We start from the raw sequence: 23,490 nt of genomic DNA on the forward strand, positions 1-23,490 counted from the left end.
GCGGGGGGAAGGGGCTGCTAACAGCAGCAGGCCCTCCAGTCACACTTGTTATATGTTTTAGGAATGATTTCTTAACCCCCCAAGAAGCTGATTGACCAGTCCTCCATGTGGAGAATGAAAGCAGATCAGTGTCACTGCAGGAATCCTGAGCACCTGCTGTGTGCCCCACACAGAGTAGATGGGGGGCGCGGGCCCTGCGCACTTAGAGCATTCTGCCCAGTGGGGATGGGGGCGACAGGCCAGGGAGCGTGTGCACAAGCCCGGGAGACATCACGGCTCTGGCAGGGCCGCAGAGGAGCTGAGCAGGTGCTGGGGAGGAGGCGTGAGGAGCTGGGTCTCACTTTGGGCTGGATGATCTGAGAAGTTTCAGGTGAGGAACACTGTTGAGCCCAGATGTAACTGGGCCCTTGAGAAAATCAGGGAACAGCATCGTAGCAGAGGGAATGCAAAGGCACTGAGTTGGGGAAGGCACAGGGGGCCGGGGCACGGTGACCTCTGTGACCTCGGGAGCCCCTGATGTGCTCTGGTTCGTAGAATTGGAATGTGGAGCTGTGCATCTGCGGGACTCCACACCCCAGGCCCCCTCAGCACCGTGCTACAGGGGAGTGACCTGTAAGTTCATCAGGATGCTGGGGGTCCCTACAGGTGCACTGAAGTCTGCAGGTTAATACCTGTGGGAGCCCCACCTGGGGGGGGGGCCCTTTATCAGGCATTTGGAAATCTGAGGAACAGGACTGCCTTTCGTTTATTTATACTAAACCATTCTTCCCCCCAAAGTGTGGGATGTTATTTATTTCAGTATATCGATCCCCGATTTCACAGGCATTGTTGGTTAGCATGAGGAAGTAAATCTAAAGGTGATTTAAAGAGACAAACAAAGCCAACAGTGGCTCAGGAAGGGTGAGCATGGGCTGCATGGCGAGGATGACTCCCCGTCGCTGCGGTCTGGGAAGGGGGCCCCGAGCCGGCACCTGCTTGGGGGAGCAGTCCCCTGAGATGGGGACAGCAGACCCTCGCAGCTGCCTCTTTGGGTCATTGGGAGGCTCAGGAGTCAGGGCAGGTGCCGTCCTGTGTGTGAGCATCACCCCAGGCTGGCCGGACCATGGGGTCCCTCGGTTCTTCAGACCTCCACCCCGGTTCTGCTCACCCCCATCTGTTAGACCGGACGACGGCCTCTCTACATACACCTCCCCAAGTCAGGGTTCAGTTTCTCCGTTTCTTGCATGCTTCCGGCTCCTGGAAGTTGGACTAAGAAAGGACATTATGTTCCCTTTGCCTGAAAATGTCTTCTTCCTGATGTTTGGGTTTTCCCTGTTCATGCTCTGCTCTTGGTGTGAACACCCGCAGGGAAGCCAGCCCTGACATTCCAGCACAGCCGGTTTCCCAGACGCCCTCAGGTTCTGGGTCATTCCACTTGCCCATTTGTAGATGCCCATGATCAGAGGCCGTACCTTTCTTTCTCCCCCATGCCTGCTACAAGTAGGTGCTCAGTAAAGGCTTTATTAGTTCTCATCATTAGAACAGCCCCGTTATCACTGCCTGCTCCCCGCCCAGAGGCCCCTAGAGCTCTGGAGGGAGAGGGGATGAGTTGGTTCTGCTCCCCAGGGACTCCCCAGTGCGTACCCAGCACTTGGCACATAGTAGGTGCTCAGTAAATATTTTTAAATACATAACTTCATTGCCATTACATGTTTGTAATGGGGTCCAAGGTATTGCATGGGGTGGTATTTGGAAACCGAGTTCTAGTATAGGCAAATTGTTTTCTGGACAGATAAAGAAAAGAAGCTGTCCAGCAGAGTGAGGCCCCTGCTTCGAGTCTGGGGCGAGCTGCCCAGCGGGAAGGCTGTTCTGAGGAGGATTTGAGGAGAACTGGAACCGTGGGGTCTGGGGTGGGGGAGGCTGGCCCCTCCCTCTCTGTTCGGTGACTTCTTTGAAAGCTTGAAGCTGGGGTTTTTATCGGAGGCACCTCTGGTGGGGCAGTGACACAGAGGACCATTCTGTGGACAGACCCCAAGAGCCATCAGGATGTAGTGAGCTAAAGAGAACAGGACCCGCAGAGAAGTGCCCCAGGGTGTTGGGGGCAGAGAGAAGATGTGGTCCTAGGTGGGGACATTAAGGAGCATTTGGCAAAGGGTAGGAATGGACAGGAAGTCAGCTTAGGGAAGGGAAGGTTATCCGAGGCGTCGCTTTTCAGATGAATCACAGAAATTATTGCCTTAAGTAGTCCGCCGAATGGGCTTCCTTCGGTGTGCGTCTGTGCAACGCTCGGCAGACCCCATGGTAGGAAAGCTTGGGATTCCTGGACAAGCCCCCGCCTCCCCACCATGGCCCCCAACCCCGCAGGCCCCTGTTGTAAGCAGGGCGTGCAGGCAGGCCGTGGTGCCCTTGACTCACCAGCATGTTTGTGTTGTGCAGCGCTGGAGAAGAAGATGGCCGGCAGGCAAGGTCGGGAGGAGCTCATCAAGAAGGGTCTGCTGGAGATGATGGAGCGGGGTAAGTGGGGCCCGGAGGCCCGTTGAGGGCGGAGCAGTGATCGGGGGCGCCCAATGTCCAGATGCAGGGGCTGGGCCCAAGGAGGCCTCGTCAGTGGCTGTTCCCCGTTGGCCCATCCTGAGGTTCCGGGCCACCTGTGCACAGGGCATGGAGCTGAGAGCAGTCACCTGTCAGGTGACGGGGCGGGCTGGCGCTCTGTCCTGCGTCCCCCGAGCTGGTGGTGTTGGCCTCCTTGTTGGCCATGACCCCCAATTCGGGCAGGTTATTTTGACTCACGCGGCCCAGTACCCTGTCACCCCTTGGGAAGTATTGATGGTATTCTGGGCGCTGACCCGCCTCACCCCTTCCCTGCACCCCCAGCCCCCCGGCCGTGCTGACCCCACTCTGCAGATGAGGAACGTGAGGGTCCAGGAGGGGCCACTCCGGGGTCATGCATCCCAGGGCCCAGCCGCTGTCCACACTCTGCTCTGGAGGTCTCACCACGGGGGTGTCTGCCCATGGCTGACACTGGCTGTTACCGCTCGCCGTTCATTCACAAAGTTCTGGAGCTCCCTCCCTGGTCTTGTGCTCTCGGTGACGACGAGGCACAGACGCGGGTCCTGATGCACACCTTCCGTGCTTCGTCCTTCCGGAGACTCCGGTGTCGGCGGACCTCGCCGCGGCCGGGAGCTCTCTCCACAGCCCAACCACGCTCTTGCCTCCCGACTGGGGGGCCTGGCCTCGTGGCGTCAATTCCCCAAGGCTGTGCGAGCCTGTGGAACTCCTGTCTCCGTGTCCAGTGCTTGTGTGGTTTGGCCCAGGTCTCAGGACTAGGGAAGCCGGGGTACCCCGATGTGTAACAGGCTCTGCCTCTGGCCTCTCTCAAACCCATGGTGGTCTCTGCTCTCCTTCCTTGTCTTCAGCTGCAGGGGGAAGGGCTTCGATGATGCCGTGTTCCTGGGAAACCAGGCACGAAAGTGCTTACTCTGGGTGATGGAACTTTGCGTGTGAATGGGGCGCTTGGTCCCTGGTGCTGTGGTGCTCTGGTCTTGAAAGTCTGACCCTCAGGTTTCGGGGAGTGTCATTGCTGATGGAAATTCGGACTGTTTTAGTCGGGATGGGAAAACGCAGCTCCAAACTCTGCATTTTGAATATGTTGCCAACAAACCTTCCTTTGGACCTTGGGGAGGGGCGGGGAAGATGAGAACAACATTAAAGGCCTGTTTATCACCCTTACAGACATTACCATCGCTGGTGAATGAAGAGGGAACAGAGGTGTGGATTTGATTCCTGTCGGAAGAATAAAGGGGTGGGTGCAGAATGGAAGGGGGGCTCTGCTTTTCCTCAACTCTGAGCCTTTGTTAAAGACATTGTCTGATGGACTGACGGGCCACACGGAGCAGGCGGTGTCTGCCTTTGGCTCCCAGCGTGTCATTTGCCAACCCCCACGTTAGATCACACTCTGTCTTGCTGAGTGATTATGAGCCGGGAACCAGGTGGGTCCAACAAACAGCATCCTTCCCCAAGAGTTGGAAATGCGCTCACAGACTGATGCCATAGTAGATAATCCCACAGATCAACAGAAAGTCACAGCGGAGCTGAGCATCCGGACAACGAGACATGGGGTCCCGGCCTGGGCAGGGGTAGGGCGTGATGTCTCAGTGGGGCCCCAGGGCAAAGGAGAACAGGCTGGTTCTCAGAGCCTGCTGCACACTGGCATCACCTGGGGAGCGTGTCAATTAAACACTCTGGGGGCGGGACCCAGGCACCTGTGCTTTATAAACCTCCCCAGCTGCCTCCAGCTTTGGTGACATCAAAGTTGAGAAGCAGAGAGTGCGGGGAGGTGGTGCGCATCTTCCAGCCGGGAGGAGCAGCGTAAGCAGAGCCCCACGGAGGAAGGGGAGAAGGTGGGAGAGGTGCAGGGTTACTGAAAAGGGGGAGGGGGCCCCGGGTCCGACAGAGCCTGGTATCTTCCCTGCACCCCCCAGAAGCTGCTGGGTGACAAGCCCAGGGCAGTGCAGGGGTGTGGGCTGAGTGGGTCTGCAGCGAGCCTGCCGGGGGAGTTGCTGAGGGTGACGTGTTAGCAGCAGGGTAGTAGGGTGCTTCTGGGAAGGGGTCTGGGGTCAGGGAGAGGAGGGGGACGTGCTCTTGTTCTGTGGAACTCTTTCCTGCCTGTGTGCCCTCCCCTGAGTGTGCAGGGACAACGGGATCTAAGATGGTGTTTGGCAGCAGGCCCCTGGGGTAAAGGCCGCCCCGCACTGGTGTTTTGCCATGCACTTGCTTAGAAAATGCCTTTTCCCGCTGGGGGTGAAGGCCAGCCCCAGCCAGGCCATGTGCGTCCCCTCATTCATCCTGGTGTTGGGTGAACCAGCGTTCCTGCTCATTGCTAGGAATCCTTGGTGGGGGTGTGGAGCCCCCTCCTGGCTCTGGGTTGGGAGCTGAGCTGTGAGCCCCCTCCCCTCCCCTCCCATGGCCTTTGTCTGGTGCAGGTGCAGGGGTGAGTCCCTCCTGGGTTTGAATGGACTCCTGGTCTGCCACCACCTGTTCTCAGCCAGGCACGTGTCTGCAGCCGGAGCACCTCCTGCGGCCGGCCGTGCTACCGAGCCTGTGCGCAGGGCTGTCCCCAGGACTTCACGCCCAGTAGGCACCTGGCTGGGGGGTGTGGGTGACCGTGACCGTGGGGCCCAGAGAGGCCCCCACGGGCTCGGGCACAGACCCTGCAGAGCTGCCCCCGACCTCACACTTGAGCTTCCTTGGCCAGGACAAACCCACACGCATGCTTGCCGCCCCCCCCCCCACCCATGTCTGTCACCTGGGAGTTTGCCCACAAAGCTGAGCAGCATGACGGTGCGAGCTGGCTCCGGGGCTTGGCCGGCAGGAGAGAGTCCCGGGGGGGGGGGGGGGCGGCAAGCCTATGTCCCTCTCTGGGGGTGTTGTTTTGTGATCCTATGAACCCAAGCATTTTATGAACTAGCCTGACCCACCCCTCTTCTTGTTCTGGGAAGTTTGGTCATCTGCCGGAACCTGGGAAGGACCTGTGGGTGCTATTAAGAGACATGGGACCTGGACCAGGTGTGGGTGGGGCGGGAGGAGGTGACCCCTCCCCCACTCTGTCTTCCCTGCTTTGGTCACACTCCTCTGATCCAGCAGTGACAGGTGGGGGCAAGGCAGTGCCCCACCGGCCCCTCCACTCCGTCCTCACCCAAAGGCAGCAAGTAAGGAGCCTGCGCATTCCTCCATCTTCCCGAAGGTGTCTGCCTGGCGTTCTCTTAACTGAAGGAATTTCGTCCACTACCATGGGATAGAAGAGATCGCTGTCCCCCTGGTGTTGTGTTTGCTGACCTGAGAGGCACGAGGTTTCCTTCCTGGAGGGGGTGGGGGGTGGAGAGTGACAAATCAAGTGCGTGTGGCTTCTGTGTGGCAGGCATGCCAGGGGCAGTGTGTGCGTGTCTGCGGCATGTTCCCGGTCACCGCGGCTGCTCCGTGTAACCTAGGTGCTCCGCTGTGTGCTCCCCCCACAGCCCTCAGGGAGGATGGGCATCCGATGGAGATCGGCCTGGAGGGAGGGCTGGCTGAACAGTGAGGCACAGGGGACAGCCACCCACAGCTCCCCCCGCCCCAGCCAGCGTTCCTTAGCAACCGCCCTGCCACCAGCGCTATTTTGGGAACTGTAACTTTTCATTGAACATGATTGTGAACGGGGGCTCTGAGCATGGTCCAGAAGAGTCCTACAGGTGCACTGAGCTGGGACGCGGGTGGAGGATGCTCCGACGGCCTGTCTGGTGGAGCCTCTGCCGAGCCGGTGGCAGGCTGCAGACCATTGGGCCCTCCAGGTTCAGTGTTCTGACCACTGTATTGTTGGTGATGATGATGGGGGGGTTGTCCATCACTGGCAGCAAATGGCCTCTCCTTTCTAAGATTCGGAGTCCGCCTCTGTAAACAGTGGGTTGCAGTCTCACCTGGTGAAGGTGTGCATTCATCTGACACGGTGCTTGCGGGGTACCTGTGCCGTGTCTCTGGTGGGGCTGGCTGTCCTCTGTCCTCTGTTGCCAAGGACCAAGTAAGCTGGTGGCAGAGCCCATCCCAGCCATACAGGGAGGACGTGTAAAGCAGTCCTGAGCAAAGGTGGGAGGAAGTACGGTTTTGAGCTTGAGCTTTGTGACCTTTCATTGTACCCACTGGGTGTGTTCTCCTGGCTGGCGTCTGGGTCTTTTCCTGGGTCGGGGTTCGTTGACGAACCATAATGCAAGTCTGCAGGTTGTTCCTGGCCCAGGACCAGTTTTTGGAAGGCCCTTGGGCTGAGTAATGGTTATTAAACTTTAAAGTCTTTTTTTTTTACAAAAAAGACTATGCAGTATGGGCCAGATGGCATGTGGCCCACAAAGTCTAAAATACTGGCCTTCTGTTTCTTTTTTGGGAAAGGTTGCTGAACCCTCCTCAGGACCCTCTGGTCAGGGGACACGGCTGCAGAGATGAGCTCTTCCGAGCCCCAGATCTCCAGACTTCCAGCCTGGCTGACCTTTCTGCCCTTCCTGGGGAGAGGGCTGTGGCCCTGGGGGGCGTGCTGGGCCATGGTGACCACTTCCATCCCTGTGGGGTCACGCGCCGTGGGCTGGGCCCACGTCCTGGGTGCGGTGAGGGCTCCGCCGAGGAAGCCTGTGGCTTTCACCTGGGCACCTGCGCCCAGCCAAGGGGCCGGGCCGTCTGTCCTGCTCGTCAGAGTTCATCAGTAGTAGTAAGGATGATTGCAAGCACATGGCCTCCTTTCTGCTTGGCGTGTTGTGTAGATAAACACATTTAATTGCCACATGGGTGCCATGAAGCGCGTAGTGATGCCATTCTCCCCGTCTCCGAGGTGAGGAAGTGGACGCCAGAGAGGTCTGCCGTGGGATGGGGCCCATGGGGAGGTTGACCTTCTACTTCTCGTCCAACCAGTCCACTTCTGGGGTGAAAGGGACGTTGCTGGAGGACCGGAGGGCAGCAGGTGGGGCTTGAGACTGGCCTGGGTGAAGGGAACTCTGAGATCAACCCCCCATGCCCCACAGTGATGGGAGGCAGTGGTCCTGAGCCAGGCTGGTGACCCTACGATGCTGCTCTGTGCAGGGTGGCCTTGTGCACGGGATGTGGCATCTGAGTGGGGCGTGGGGGTGTTCCACGTGCTGGTCTGTGCTCTGCATCTTGGAAGTGGTGATTGTTATCAGCTGTCTGTGTCTCCAAGTCCAGACCTGCCATCTGGTGGCCATGGGACGGGACCAGTTATGCCCCTGAGCACCAAGCCCCTCTTCGGTAAAATAGGACGCTGGAGATGATCAATCCATCATAGGCCAGACCCTCAAAGTTTCCAGCAACTGAGCCCCAAGCAAGGGGAGGCACTGAGTCCTCCTCTCAGCCCTGCTGGGAGCCTGGGGTCATTTCTTCGGAGAAGGCCACCTGTCTACACCCAGGGACTCCCTGCTCTGAGCCCCCTCAGTCCTTGGCTTGCAGTGCCTCAGAGCTTGAGCCAGCTGGGGGCAGGGATTGACTCTTCTTATTCCTCGCCTTCTCCCGGGGGTGGATGCAGGCCCAGGCACACCGTGGGCGGTGGAGAACGGTTTGCGTGCCAGGGGACCAATGGTGGAATGGTGGGCGCGGGAGCGGATTGGTTACCTGTAGCCACGAGAATGTTCCATAACACCTACAGCACCTCGGGGCAGACAGCCGTCGGCATGTGTGGGCCCATCTGGGGCTGGCCTCTGCTGGCCGGACGGGAGCAGCTCCATCCCCAGCCTGCTGGCCTGGCGCGTCCCGGCAGCGAGGACAGGCGGCGGCTCGATTGTGGGAGCGTGCGGGCACTTTTGAAGGCATTGCTGCTTCATGGCCCCATTGGCCAAAGCAAGCCAGAGGGCGGAGGCCAGCATGGGAACGGGGGTACCGATGTGGGTGGAGGCTTTGGCCAGTCTCCCACAGGCAGGCAGTGGACAGACCAGGGGACTGGGGGCGTGACAGTGCCTGGGCCTCCTTAGGAAGCCTGGATGTGGAGAGGGAGTCCCGGGAGGTGTGGGGAAGAGACATGGGGGTACCATGCCGGGGCCTGGGGTGGCTCGCTTCCCAGGAAGGCCCCTTACACGAGTGAAAGCATGTAGGAAGGGAGATGTGGGCTCGGCTGACGGCTGGCTTTCCTTGCAGATGCTGAAAGCAAAGCCTGCAGCCCTGATGGAGGGCCCCGGGCCGCACAGAGCGAGCCCTCCACCCCCAAGCAGGAGACGCTGACTTCACAAGAAGCCCTGCCCGGAAGCCCTCTGGCCACTGGGCCAGACCAGTCTTCCCTGGACGAGCCGGTGTCCTCGGACTCCTATTCTGAAGACGCAGGTACTGGCCATAGACCATGCAGGGCTGAGCTGCTGTCAGGACAGCCGTTGGCCTGGGTGGCCCCCTGGGTAGCATTCTGGGCTCCAGGCCCTGCCGTGCTCGGCCCTGTGGTTGGGTTTCAACATTTGCCAGAGCATTTTTCTCTACTGTTCTTCCCAAGCCTGGCACAGCCCAGAGGTGTCGGTGCTTGAAGACATTCACAGGTGGCCTCCCCATATACATTCTTCCTGGGATGCGGTTGCTTGCTGCTGGGAACCTCTGAGCGGGAAAATGCTCTCCAAGGGAGCCAGTGTCCAGTGGGAGCATCTTAGTTGAGCCCAAGACTGTGGGGCAGGACGAGGGAGAGGGACCTTCCCAGTGGCCTAAATCCTCAGCAGAGGGCTCCCTCCTCCATGGAGCCTGGCCTCCGTGCCTGCCACACGGCACCTGGAGCCTCGGGGTGCTGGCCGGGCTGCCGAATGCCTCGCTCCTTGCGTGCCGGGCTCTCCTCACCGCGTCTCCGTGGGGCATGCTGGGTGTGCTGCTCAAAGCCTCATTTCCAGCCTCTGGGAAATGGGAACAGCAGTCCTTCGTATTCAGGGTTGTTCGAAGGCAGGAGGAGCTGCACTGGGTTATCACTGGGGACGGTGGGGTTCGTGGTGGTGGTTTTAATTGACTAGACCAGGACAGGTGCTGGCTGAGGAAAAAGGTGGGGAGAAAAGGAAGACATGAATCCATCAAAGGAGTCCCTGGGTGCTTTGAAATATCTACCCCCTCTTTTTCGGACCCATTAGCAGCGTTTTTATAGAAATATTCAGGGGGACCTCACTGTCAAGCTGGAAGCATTTTCCCTCGTAAAGTAGCCAGCCAAAAATATGTCAGGCACAGTGTGGGGACTGAAGCTGGGCGGTCTCCACACGTGTGGGAGGCTGGAAGTCCAGGCCTTGTGCACGGGCCCGCCGGGTTCTTTGGCTTCAGAGCCAGGTAGGCATCTGGTCTCTGCGGCCTCCTTCTGCCAACAAGACTCATGGCTCCGTGTTTTACCAGCGGCCCTGGCCAGTGAAACCCCTCCAGGGTCGGCAGGCCCCTGCCGAGAGGTCTGCTTTGCCCATCCTGGGGGTGGCTGCGCTTCTCCGGTTTCACCCCAGCGTGGGGATGTGGTAGGAGTTTGGGGTCTGAAGGGTTGTGACCCTTGGGACAGTCCCGGTGTCCCCAGACACCAGACTCCGTCAGGGTGGTAGTTGGTGTGTTTCCACCTGGGGTCCTTGCAGGCGAGCCCTGCCCTTGGCCACGGAGCCTCCCGCTCTGCAGGGCTCGCCGCTGGTGCTGGGCACTTCTCCGTAGCTGGTTCCTTCTGCCTGCTCAGCTTGGAGGACTATACCTGTTGCCCTTGCCTCCCCACTCCCCAACCTCAGGTGCTCTCTTTCTTTGCATGCTTGGTGGAGGGGTAGAATTCCTGAGAGCAGAGTTGGTTTATGGAGACCACAGGTTTGTATTAAGGATTTTCTCCTGGGCAGGATGTACTATTGGTCGGGGGGTCATAATGGCAAACATGTCTGGGTCTCGTCCCCCAGAGTGATGGGAGGAGGTGAGCAAACCTGCCGAACCTCTTCAGCGAAGTCCATGATGGTGGGCATGCACATGGGGCTCCTCCCTGAGCCTGGGAGCTGGGGCAGCCCAGGGATGAATAGCATTGGCCAGGCAGAGAGGGAGGGAAAGAGCTTCCCCGATAGGGGAAGAACTTTTGCAAAGACTGAAATCAGGGTCCACAAGCTGCTTCTGCACAGGACCACTTAACTATGGTTGCCTTTCTGTCAGAAGGTTCCTGATGAAACCATGTCCCTCCTCCGTGTAGCCTGGGAGCAGCCACAGAAGATGTGCAAACAAAAGCACGTGGCTATGTGCCCACAAACCATACTGGCAGAAGCAGCCCGCAGGCTGGGTTTCGGTGGGCTGTGGTTAGCCAGGGAGCAGGGCAGACCATAGGACTTCCATGGGATGAACGGTTTGTATGTGTGGCCAGAGCCAGGGTGAGATGGAGAAAGAGGAGCTGAAGGCCCCGCTAGAACCCCCCGGGGGGGGGGCGGCCGTGGATGCGCCCTGTGCGAGGGGCAGCAGGCCTGGGGAGTGAGCCAGACCACCAGGCCTGGTCCATGTGGGGCCGTGACAATGTCCTCCTCGAGCTGCACTCCGCATCCCTGCCCTCAGTGGGGTCCTGTGTCCCTAGGGTAGAAGAGTTCACGTAGGTGGCATGTGGCGACTCACTAGAAAACTTTTTAACGGTGGTGTTTGTTCTCCTTAGCACAAGGGGAACGGGTTTCTCATGGAGGGTAGTGAAGGGCTGTTCTCCTAATAAACAAGTTTAAATGAAAAACTTGTTCACGTAGAAGAAAACACAGCAAACAAAGGCCAGGAACACGGAGAACAGTCTGAAATCTCTAACGGAGACAGGTTGTGTGCAGGGTTCCATTCTAAGCACTACACATATGCTAGCTCATTTAACCCAAGGTATGGAGTTAGGGAATTCAGGCAATGTGTTTGATAGCAGGCCAACCCAGGTTTGAGACACGGCTGAATGCTCAACTAAGCTGTGTGACAGTGGTTAAGTCACTCAATCTCTCTGAGCTTGTGTTGTCAACCATAAATGAGGATAATGCCACCCCCACCTCTCAGAGTTGCTAAAATTATGGAATCCCCAGGAATCCCCTAACTCCGTCCTGACACACCCCAAGTACTCCGTCTTCGCAGTAAAAGCCTCTCTTGGGGACAAAGGCATGTAACACGCAGGATTCAGCTGCCTGCAGATGCCCCAGACTCCTGCCTCTGTCAGCATGCTTGTTTGGGGATGTGAGTCCACCTGCGTTTTGCTACTGAGCGGGGCAGGGGGGGGGGGCGGGCAGGGGAAGGCCACCACCAGGGTCTCTGGCAGCCCTGTAGGCCTGGAGTTCTGCCCCAGGAACACTGGCCACCCCTGGGGCCCAGGTCTCTGTTGGAGAAACCTGGGCTTGAGCAAAACCCCTTGGGGAGGGAGCACATTAAAATCTAACAGACTTTAAACTCCCTGCTTAAAAAAAATTGCAAGTCAACATTTAAAAATGAGGAGATTTCACCTAAATCTTCGTGTGCAGCCAGCTTCTTTCCAGCCATCAACGTGTCATCCCCCTTTCCCCCCCGAGCTGGTGTTCCCTCAGAGCCATGGCCACTGGCTGCCCCCCACATGGCCTCACCTGTCCGCCCTTGCCCGGCCCCTTCTGTGAAGGTCAGGAATCTGGTCTGCGGAGCCACCTCTGTGCTGCCACGGGGGTGACCTGCTTTGGGCTTCATCCTTATGTGGTGAATGCAGTGGCCCCCACCCCCATCCGTGGCCTCGCTTTCTGTGGTTTCAGTCCCCCCCCCCCCCCCCGTCAGCCGCTGTGTGGAAGCAGATGCGTCTCCTCCTGATGTGCGGTCAGTAGGTGGACAGTAACCTAGTGGTCAGCCCCAGGCCTGTGCCCCTCCCCTCACTACATCTCACATAGGCTCATATCCTCGCCCATTACAAGAAGGGTGAATACAGTCCAGTAAGATCTTCTGAGAGCGCGACCACATTCACAGAACCTTTATTACAGGATGTGGTTATCATTGTTCTGTTCTACAAGTTACTGTTAATCTCTTCCTGGGCCAAATCTATGAATTGCATGTGTCTTAGGCGGGCATCTAGAGGAAAAGACCCAAGACCTGTCAGGTTCAGCGTTCTCCATGGTTCCAGGCATCCATGGCGGTCTTGGAATGTATCCCCTAAAGATGGAGGGGGGCTGCTGTAGTTAAAGCACGATGGGGTCCCAGGTCTGCAGGGCCCGATGCGGAGCTCGGGGTGACCAGCTGTGATCGAACGCTGTTCTGTCATTCTTGCCCCCACACCCTGCACGTCAGCACCCGATGGAGCCACCTGCTTGTGGGCCGGCCCGTCCCTCTGTGCTGTTAGTAATGCCTAACAGAGAAAGCTGGATTCTAGGCAGCTACTGTGCTGGGCTCTCTTCTTGGCCCCAGGAAATTCTTGGAAATGTCCGGGGGCCCAGAATGGGATGACCTTGTGTCCTCGGGCACACCCTGTGGACGTCTGCTGTGGTGTTCACTGTGTCCTGGAGGGTTAGCTGCTTTCTTTTAAATAGTGGACTTCTGCAGACTATGCTGGGGGAGAGGGAGGGACCATATGTGTGTCAAGAAGCTCCCAGCTTCAGAGAGACAGCTCCGTGGCCAGGTGGGAACACCCAAATTGGGTCTGCGGCTTCCACGTGCCCACAACTGCTGTGTGCGTTTGGAGGGGAGCGGCGGGAGTTCTATCCAAACATCACAAATATCTTAGGAAGAAAATGCTGTCAAAGATTCTGACCATTGTTTTCTTTGACCCTCAGTTTGAGTTTGGTGGTTTGGGTTGACTTTGGACCCTTGTATTTGGGGTGATTTTGTTTTTCTTGGTTTTATTGGGATGGTGCTACACCAGCAACACAGCATTCCCTGAGAAGCCTGGAAAGATCTGTTGTTTTGGGTTTGAACGGGACCAGTGGCTGTTCAGTGTTTGTTGCTGGGCAGGGGCTGGCTCTGGCGTTCATTCCCATGAGTGTGCTAATTAAAGGAAAGTGGCATTCAGAAAGCATGTACTATGTTCATTGTATTAACAGCCCAATTTTTTATTTTAAGCTGAGAAAGCAGAGGCCTAGAGAGGCTGTTGCTTATTCAAGACCACAGATCCCAGAAGCAGCAAGTTGGAGTTTGATCCCAAACATGTTTTTAACCATAATATTCTATAGCCCAAAACAGCGTCAAGCAGGGGATACCCCTTCACTCTGCTTCTAGAATGCTCCGGAATGCGGGTTGTTTCTGAAGTAGAGGAGGGGATGGCAAACTGCAGGCTTTAGGTCAGATCTGGCTGCCACCTGTGTCTGCATGGCACGTTCGAGGGTGCCGGGACTGTAAACCCAGTCCAAGCGGAGACTGCCCCTCCCTGACCGGTGGCCACCCTTCCCCACTGCTCAGAATCGGGGCTCGTCCCATCTCCGCCTGGGACTCCGCCAGTTGCCGAGCCCATGGCTAGCTGTCCAACCTGAGACCGAGGACATGCCAGGTGTCACTGGGGTGCAGCGAAACTGGACACAGTAGCTGTCCCCCAGCCCACCAGGACTCTCTTGTAGCACTGGTCACTCCTGGTCTTGGAATGTATCCAGCGGGTGATAAATGGGCTCAAAGCATACCTACCACCTGGGCAGCACTTCCCAGGCTAAAGGGCAGGGAGAGCTTTTTCTCTTGTTACAGAAACATTTACATAATATTCTTGGGTTTACCTCTTGTCCTGCCAAGCCTAAAATATTGACTCTCTGTCCCTGGACATAAACAAAACGTTTATCAGCCCCTGCCCAAGGGAGTACGTGGGGGCCACACAGAAGCATGTCAGTGGAATGTTTCGTAAAATGTGCAAGTAAGTCATGGATGTACAAACTTGGCTCAGCTTCAGTCACTTCTGTTCATCTACTGAGCCCTACGCTGAGGTTTGTAGGATGACACAGGAGTCTTGGCTGAGAGTTCAGTTGGTGAGAAGTGACCTCTGCTGGTCAGGGGAGTGCATGAACAGCACCCCTGCCCCCCTCCCCTCCTCACCGAGGGAGGATCCCAAATGCGGGGAACTTGGAAAACTGACATTGTGTTCTCCATTTTTTTTTCTGATCTAGCACTTAAGACTTTAATGGATGTTAATGTTCTTTTTTTTTAAGATTTTATTTATTTATTTGACAGACATTTATTTGACAGATATTTATTTATTTGACAGAGAGACAGAGAGGGAACATAAGCAGGGGGAGCGGGAGAGGGAGAAGCAAGCTTCCTGCCGAGCAGGGAGCCCGATGCTGGGCTCCATCCCAGGACCCTGGGACCATGACCCGAGCCGAAGGCAGATGCTTAACTACTGAGCCACCCAGGCGCCCCGGATGTTAATGTTCTAATTTCAACAAGATTCCAAACTATAATGGTAGCTACACACTCACATGAGCTGTAGAGGGAGATGTAGGCTGAAAAAGATGCTGGAGTACCTCTTTCCCAGCCTGTGGAGGCCCAGACAGGTCAGGGACATATAGGGGTTCATGTGTGATGAACTTGGATGAGTTTTGTGGGAAGGTGTTCGAGGGGATTTTAGTGAGATCTGCTGGTGTGTTAGGCCCTGGGGCGAGGGCAGAGGTGGGGGACCTGCATTCCACCTTGGGCTGGTGGGGAGAGAGGATTTCCATGGAACTGTTAGAAGCTTACCCTGCAGTCTCTCTCTGATTGAGGGGGTATGGGCTGTGACCATTGACTCCCTCCCAGAAGTCTGCAGCTGCCCTGTTTAGCTTGGTACTCATTAGCAGCATGGCTGCTTAAATTAATTAAAACTAAATGAAATAAAAATTCAGCTTTCCAGTCACACTGGCCACTTGTCAGTTGCTCGTTGGCCACACATGGCTGGTGGCCTGCTGAAATGGACAGGGAGGAAATCTGTCCAGCATCTCAGAAAGTTCTGTGGGTGGCACATATCCGCTTTGGACACAGGGGAGTTTTGCTGTTTGAATTGGCCAGCCTTCTGGACTCTGCACCAACAGAGACACTCTGCCCTGCAAAACCCTTTATAGAAAAAGTTTCCTAACCCCTGGTTTTGAGAATGGATTTGGGGTGGGGGTGTGACAGGGAGGGACGGAGCCTGGAGGCCATTGTTGTGGTCCAGGCAAAGGCCTTGGAAGCTTGCACAGGGAGGAAAAGTGGACATGGCTGGGAAATATTTTGGAAGTACATCACACAGGATTTATCCATGAATTATATACAAAGGGCAAGGTACCGGGTATCCAGTGTGGCTGCAAAGCTGGTGAGCTGTGTAGGAAGCCTGGTGAAGGATCTGTCTGGTTTAGTGACTTGTCTGTGGCTCCTGGAAGGCGGCCTGGACCCCTAATTGTGCCAGGACGTTTGCAAGATGGGTGGTTGGATGATGGATGGGTGAGAGTGAGGGAGGAGAAGACTGGGGAGGGCTTTCCCCTGGGAAATCAAGAGATGGGTTTGGGAATGTTTCATTTTGCCTTTCTGACCTCCAGATGGAGATGTCACAGTGGCTGATAATGTACGAGTCTGGAGCTTGGAGGGAAGGTCAAGGGTTGACAGAAAGATGGGATTGATTCTGAAGCCAGAGGACTGGATGGGAGAGTTGGAGCCGTGGACTGAGGGCTGGGTCTTAGGCAGCCCACGTGGAGCTGGTGAGAGGCTGGGCAAGTGTGGCCAGTGTCACTGGAGGGAACCAGGGAACAGGTGTCTGGAAGCTGAAGAGGAACGTGTTGAGAGGACAGCTGAGACAGATCAAGTGGACCTGCCCTGGCCAATGCAGGTGTGGGGACCCTGACCTGGGCTGCTCAGTCTCCCTGTTAGCCTTTCCCTTGGCAGCACAGCCAAGGGAACCTGTGGAGTCTAGGTCATACACTGCTCACTTTGTCCAGAACTCCAGGGCCCAGCGGGAGGAACTGGCCTGTCCATGTTGTGCCACGAGAGTGTCCCAGCCGTGGAGTCAGCCATGGATAGTAAAAGAACAGAAATGGTAATAACATGGCATCCGTGGAATGTGCAGTGTCCACTTCTGAAGTTTCTTTGGAAGTTCTTGAAGGGCAGGGATGGGGCTGGCACCGTGCTTTCAGCACCACGGACAGTGCCCCGCCCATCAGGCCCCTCCAGAACCCTTCCTGATGGATGAATCCCACCCACACTGTGACTTTAGGACCAGCTCTACCAAGCTGTTCCTGATGAGTGTTTGTATCTTCCTCCGCAGCTGGTCTTAAAAAATGAGATGTATAGCAGGTACCGTGCTGGGCACCTGGGGCATGCTCTGAGAAGGCAGGGAGTGCTGGGATCCCGGGTGGGCATGGGGATCCTGTATCAGGATCTGGGGTTTCAGGGACCGTTGTGTTTGAGTCAGGCATCCAAGAAGAGTGCCCCCACCCCTGTCTGAATGCCTCAGTTTCCCCTGGTGGTGAGGCCCCCTGGGAGGATGGAGGTGAGGAGCTGGAGGCAAGAGTCTGAGGCAGAGCTGAGCCCGACTGTGGCAGTCCTGAGGGGGCAGACACCGGGGTTCCTCCATCATCTTTTCCTGCAGCACTCACGGGCTGGGAACTGGGGGGGGGGGCGGAGGTCTCACCAGGGAGCTAAATGGAAAGGAATTGAGGCAGAGTACTTGGGGGTGTCAGTGGGGTAGGTGGTGCAGTGACGCTCAGTAGAACTTGAGCCGGATGAAGGGAGAGGTGAAAAGGGAGTGTCCACGGCCTGGGAGAAGGCCGAGGGGTAGACAGGCTCAGGGATGGTGCTCAGGGAGCAGCAGGGAGGAGAGGGGACGGGCACGGGTCTCTGGGCAGGCTGACCCTTCCGCAAAGCTGGGCCTCCCTGCCGCCCGTACCGCCTGCGGGGACCTCCATGTCAGGGGCCAGGGCTGTGGAAAACCAGACCTGTAAAGTCAACAGCTGCTGAGTTACTCATCTTTTTGTTACTTCCCATTTAAACCTTGCAGCAATCCCATGAGGGACTGTTGGTGTTTGTCAGATGTCACATGTGGGTAAATGGAGGCACCAGGGTTTTAGTAATTTACCAGGATCCTGGTGCAGGGGCTGATGGGAGCCTGGGCAGGTCTCATTACAAAACCTGTGATGGCCACCATCCCCAGGTCAGGCGGGAGCAGGAACTTTGGCACCACCTATTGAGTGGGAAAAGGGACAGCATTATCTGTGCTCTTGAAATTCCTTCCTCCCTCTCCCCTCCTCCCCTCCCGTTCCTCCCCATCCTCCCCTACTTCCCCCCCTCCCCCTGTCTACTTCTGACAGTTCCATTGACCTCTGAACTCACAAGAAGTCAGGTCTGTATTTGAAACGTCCCCTCTGTACCCTGTTCCTATTCACAATCCTACCCAGCCCAAGCTGCCTTAACTGTCCTTGCTCCCATCCACCCCAGCCAGAGGAAGAATGGCTTGTGAATGCTCTGTTTTGCCTTTGAACCAGCCAAGATGCCGTCCACATCCAGAGGTGAAGAAGCAGACGCCGCTGGCAACCTCCCGCCGACCACCGATGAACCCTCTCAAGCCTTAGCTGGGTCTGACTCCCTGGACAGTCCTCCCAGACCCCTGGAGAGATCCGTGGGCCAGCTCCCCAGCCCCCCGCTGTTGCCCACCCCACCGCCCAAGGCAGGCTCCAAAACCACGAAAAACGTCACAGGTGGGTCCTCATGTATACATCCTTCCATTCATTCATGCAAACCTTCATCCTGGTGGGGTGCCCACCGCAGGCTGGTTCTCACCCTTTGCTTTTGTGGTCAGGGTTCTGGGCAGGTCCAGGGGAGCAAAACGGGAGACAGGAGAGCAGTTCTTAGCAGGGAGCTCTGGTTGTCAGGAGCAGAACCCTCGGGCTCCCTCGAGCAAATGGAGCAGTCTGTTGGCAGGAGTCAAAAGTGTCTTCTAGAACCTGAATGCAGAAGATGCAGCCAGCCCCCAGGATGAGGATTTTGTCTGTCTGTCTATATGTCTGGATGTTCAGGTGTCTTTCTGTTTCCTACTCTTTCTCCCTCTCCCCTTCCTTCCCCACTCTGTCCCCACCTCTCACTTTCACAGTCTCTGCTCATCTCTGTTTCACCACGTCTCCCCAGTGAGCTCCATCCTGCAAGGCAGAGCCAGAGATAAATTCTGGCCTATAGGGTGGTGATCAGAGAGGGGAGCTCGGCTGGGGGGAGGCCCCCAAAAGCATCCAGTTCCGTAGCTGTGGCCACACTGGCTGAATAATCCCAGGAAGTCGGGACATTCACCTTTGGAGTTTGGGCATTTCTTGTCCCATCACGGGTAGCAACAGGAGACATGGCTAGTCTTGGGGGGAAGCAGGCCATTACGTTCTTAACGGTGACTGTTCTGAAATGTAAATCCTCGCCTGTGGCCTCTGAGGGCAGCGGGCATGGAGAGGATGTGGACGGCAGACCTGAGCAGCTTTGACCTCCACCCGCCATACTGCTCCGTCCCTCTTGCTGGGCCACAAGGAGGCCCAAGTACACACCACGTGTTCCTAATGTGCGGGCCAGTCTCTCTGGGGTGGGGGTGGGGGGATGTGTGCCCGATTCACAGTTAAAGAGACAGAGGCTCGGGGGCTCCAAGCATCGTGTCCCAAGTCCCATAGCTAATGACACTCGACCCAAGTTCTGGGCTTGAGGCTTGTGACCCTCCCACTGCTCTTCCTGCTCCAATATTCTTCCCCTTGCTTCACCCGGTCAGTGCCTGGGCATCTCTGTCCCTCCTTGAGGGGAGCTGTCCCCAACCCCAACCCCATAGCAACATGCGTCTTGCCTTCTGGTATTTGCCACATCACTTCACCTTGCCCAGTGGGTTGAACCGTGTCCCCTCAAAATTCACATCTACCCGGAACCTCAGAACGTGGCCTTCTTTGGCAAAGGGTCTTTGCAGACATAATTACATCAGGAACAAGATGAAATCATCCTGCCTTCGTGTGGGCCCTAAATCCAATGAGAATGTCCTTACAAGAGACCCAAAAGGACACAGAAGATGATGCGGAGGTGGAGACAGATTGGAGTGGCCTGTCTGCAAGCCAGGGTGCCAGGGGTCACCAGCGGCCACCAGGAGCTGGAGGGAGGCCTGGCATGTTTCTCTGTCAGCCCTCAGAAGGCTCCAGCCCTGCTGACACCTGGGTTTCAGACTTCTGGCCTCAACAGCTATGAGAGAATGAAGTCCTGTTGTTCTGAGCTACCCAGTTGGTGGGACTTGGTGACAGCAGGCTAGGACCCCGCCGGACCCCACCAGATCCCAGACACCAGCCTAAGTCCCCACCTGGCGTATAGCAGGTGCTCAGCGAGTGTGTGTGGCTGCGATTGAAGGAGCAGATGCGTGTTCTGAGCCCGGCCTGCCTGTTTCTACATTTCTGGGAAGGAGTCCAAGCCTGCAGTGTGTCAGTGAGAGGGCTGCACAGATAAAGTTTTGAGCAGAATCAAACTGTCCTGCATCTTGTTACTGTTCTTATGATGATTTTCTTCTCCATCCACGGGGACCTGAAACAATTGGAAATCCATCTGATCAGGCAGCCTCCACCACGTTTTCTTCTGGCTCACGCATAATTTGTTCTGGTCCCTGGGTAACTCAGTAAGCCCCGAGATGTCCTGCCTCCCCTGTGCTTGGGACGGATCAGGCCTCAGGCTGCACGCGTTCCCCTACTGTGACTCCTCTGCCTGTTCTCACAGCCGAAATTCTGGGTCCCGAGGGCCTCATATTCGGTGCCTCTGACTTCCGCCCTCCCCTTCCCAGGAGCTCCAGAACCCCCAGTATGGGGGACTAATCTGGGGACTGGATTAGGAACAGGGAGAGCACGGGAGGGTGGTTTTGGTCTGGATCTCTTTTTAACAGCTGAGACCCCATTTTGGTACCTTTGTCTTCATTTTCTCCATTCTCCCTCTTTTTCCTTCTCTTTTGGGGGAAATGTTTGCTTTAGCATGTGAGCGCTAGGTGGCAGCAGAGGACAAAGTCCCCTTACCTGGGCTTAACTGGGACCCAGCTGGACAGCATGCACAAGCGGAGTCCCCACGGGGCTCTTTCTTGTCTCGACGGTGCCCCCAGCCTCCACCAGAGGTCAGGGACTCGTCTCCCCTGCCCCCAGGCCCACTCACAGACTTGCCTTGCTGGGTCTGAATGGTGTTTAATTTGTTTTAATGGGTTGCCAACATTTTAAACATTCAAATATGTGTGTTAAATATTAACATGTGTCAAACATGTAACTTTTACCTGTAATCCAAATTTTTGGCTCCTCTTGAAGTCTTCCTATCTGGCAGCCCCCTGAGTCCCACCAGCCCATTAAGGTGAGCTGGTGCTTTTGTGTTTGCTGGAACCCTCGCCCCCTGTTTGTATGAACTGCATGAGGCTCATTGACTCACCTGTGTCTCACCTGCCTGGACCCAGGACCCATGTGAGTTAACCCCCTCAGGGCAAAGCTTCCCCTGCCCGGCTGGGGGACAGTTGTCCCTCTGTAAGGGGGTCCTGCGGCCTCTGCCAACTACCCTTAAAGGTGTTCCAATCCCGGCCCCTGCCACACCCTGGAGGCATAACTTGGAGTTGGCTTTGGAGCCTGGTTGCTCACCTGAGACACGGGAGCGGTAAGAGGTGCCCTAGGCAGGCTGGACGAGGCGGGCCAGGCTGGACGAGGCGGGCCAGGGCAAGTGCTTGGTGGAGCGGCATGTGGGAAGCACTTAGAGTCCAGGCTGAGTGAGCCCAGGCAAAGCCATGTCACCTCCCTTTCCCTGGGCTGGTGGGGCCTTCCTAGCAAGTGTAGAGGGAGGATTCCAGGCAATGACAGAGCATCACGTGCTCGGGAGGTGATCCCCATGATGAGCAGGGGCTGCCCTAGCAGGGGTGGAGCTGGCAGAGTGTAGAGAACTGGAATGGTTCTGGGGGCCACACTCGGGATGGAGCCCTCGTCTGCTCTGCCCTGCATATGGCTGGTACCGTCTCATCCCTTGGGTGTCAGATCAGATGGCCCTTCTGCTGAGAAGCCTCGCCTGAGCTCCGTAGCCCAGCCCACCTGCTCCCCATCTCAGGTGTGCTCAGCCCACCTGCCTGGCTCAGCTCTCCCTAAAATTCTTGTGTTGGCTTTCTGTCTGCTTTTCCTCTCCTGGTTTCATCCGGCCAGCCTCGAGGCCCATCGAGGGCAAGGCCTGGGCTGTTTGGTGTTATCTGGCTATGCTCACAGAAGCAGGTGCTTGTGAAGAAAGAAATCACCTGTTTCAATGGGACTTAGTTTTTCTTCTAGTTGTGCATATGTGGTTTGTTGCTGTTGTTGTTGTTTGTTTTTTATTGACACTGTCCACATTCTAGGATTACATCAGAAAGGCTTTGTCTTTGAGGGAGTGGTTTAGATCTGTGTGTGTCTCTCTCTCCCTGTTGAGGCTAAAAAGGGAGTTGATTTATTTGTACCCAGTCAAACAAATTGGGGGAGCCTGGAGGCTGCCTCTGCGGAGACATGTTTGGGAGCGACATGTTACAGGTGCCAGGCCCCACCCCAGCAGCTGGGCTCCTGCTGGCCCTGTCAGGGAGCTCTTGGCCCACTTTACAGATAAGAAGGCTGAGACTTCAAGAGTTCAGGGGACTTGCCTATGGGGGTCTTCCAGCTGGTAAGTAGCAGATGGAGCCTGGAGGCCAGATCTGTGTAATGAAAAACTCATGCTTTCTGCCTCCCTGAGCACCTGACGCCGTGCAGGACTTGGAGTGAACACTCAGGAAGTATCTGTTAGGGAGGGAAGCCTCACCTTTTTAGGATGGACTTGAGCAAATCTCTTCTGAGTCTTCAGACTCATTTCATGTAAATGGATGCCTGTTGCACACGCATCAAGTGCCAGGCCCGGGGATACAGCAGGCATAGGCCTTGCCCAGAGGTGCACAGTCAGGTGAGAAGAGCGGACCTGATGAAGTAATTCATTCCAAGTGGGAGGAAAGGGGTGTTCAGGGTTGCCTTGAGTCCTACGGGCAGGTATGGTGGGCTCTGCACAAGGGTGGGGATTCACAGAAGGTCTCCCTGATGAAGTGAGATTGGTACAGACAGGGGAGGGGAAAAGCATTGCAGGCAAAGGGAACAGCCTGTGCAAAGGCTCAGAGCAGAGTGTGGTTCCCTCAAGGATTGGAAAGATCCTCCTGTTCTAGAGCCAAGAGAGCTTGGTGGGGATAATGGAGGAGATGAAGCCAGAGAACCGAGCAGGGCAGCCTACAGGGCCCGGGCCAAGAGCCCAGATGCTGTGCCGAGGAGAAGGGGAGAGGCTCGCTTTCCCAAAAGCTCCCACTCGGTGAGGTACAGGGAGAGGGTTGGAGGAGATGTGGAGAAGCAGGGACCATGGTGGTCCAGGCTGAGTAACCCCTGCAGACCCTGCAGAGCTGGGGGGATTGTGCTTGTTTCCACGATAGGAAGTGTGGCTTCGGGAAGCCAAATCTGTAGCAGAGCGTCAGGAAGGAGGGCGTTCTGTGCCTGAGACCTTGCAGGGAGCCTATAGAGCTCAGCTCCCGGGGTTGGAGGCTGGAGGGCCCGTGGATGGAGCTGGACAGAGGTGAGCCCTGTCTCTGGCTCTGGGCGCAGGGGACCTGGCACAACGTCTGGAACAGGGTGTGAGGGTCCCCCGGCCAGGGGGCTGTGTCCTCTGCTCTCGGGCTTCTGTCTTTCTGCAGAGTCCTTCCTCCCGGCTCCCAGAGACTTACATTCTCGTTGGTCCCTCTCACGCTCCAGGCCAGCCTGCGCTCTTCCAGGGCCCTGGCGGGAAGAGTGCTGACCCTCCCCTCCGAGGACAGCTTTCCACGCCCACGGGGTCCCCACATCTCACCACTGTCCACCGGCCGCTGCCCCCCAGCCGTGTCATTGAGGAGCTGCACAGGGCACTGGCCACCAAGCATCGCCAGGACAGGTGAGGCCCTCTCCCTGCCGGTAAGGAGACCTGTGTGCCCGAATCCCCATCAGCCTTGTGGTGTACCCTGTGTAGTCACGGGGCCCCCGGACTGGGCTCCGTGCATTGCTGTCACTGTCCTGAAATTGTTAATTTTTGGACAAGAGCCCCACTTTTTTACTTCGCACCGGGCTCTGGTCTTGGCTGCCCCATTCTGGGAGAGGACGTTCACGGGTGGGAGCCTGGCCCCAAAGCCCCTGC

General features: G+C 56.7%; 1 protein-coding gene across 2 annotated transcripts in view; it reads left to right on the forward strand.

Annotated features, from left to right (window-relative positions):
- The window catches only part of PHACTR3 (phosphatase and actin regulator 3), a 207,372-nt gene that overhangs the window by 111,891 nt on the left and 71,991 nt on the right, over positions 1 to 23,490 (forward strand). Inside the window, exons 3-6 of one of the 2 annotated variants that reach the window (XM_027623329.2) lie at positions 2,416 to 2,493; positions 8,638 to 8,820; positions 17,826 to 18,038; positions 23,076 to 23,250. In XM_027623329.2, the coding sequence (XP_027479130.1) occupies positions 2,416 to 2,493; positions 8,638 to 8,820; positions 17,826 to 18,038; positions 23,076 to 23,250 (649 nt within the window). The remainder of the gene's footprint in view (positions 1 to 2,415; positions 2,494 to 8,637; positions 8,821 to 17,825; positions 18,039 to 23,075; positions 23,251 to 23,490) is intronic. The other variant, XM_027623330.2, reaches the window with a different exon arrangement.

Source organism: Zalophus californianus, chromosome 8, assembly GCF_009762305.2.
Source record: "Zalophus californianus isolate mZalCal1 chromosome 8, mZalCal1.pri.v2, whole genome shotgun sequence".
Taxonomy (NCBI): Eukaryota; Metazoa; Chordata; class Mammalia; order Carnivora; family Otariidae; genus Zalophus; species Zalophus californianus.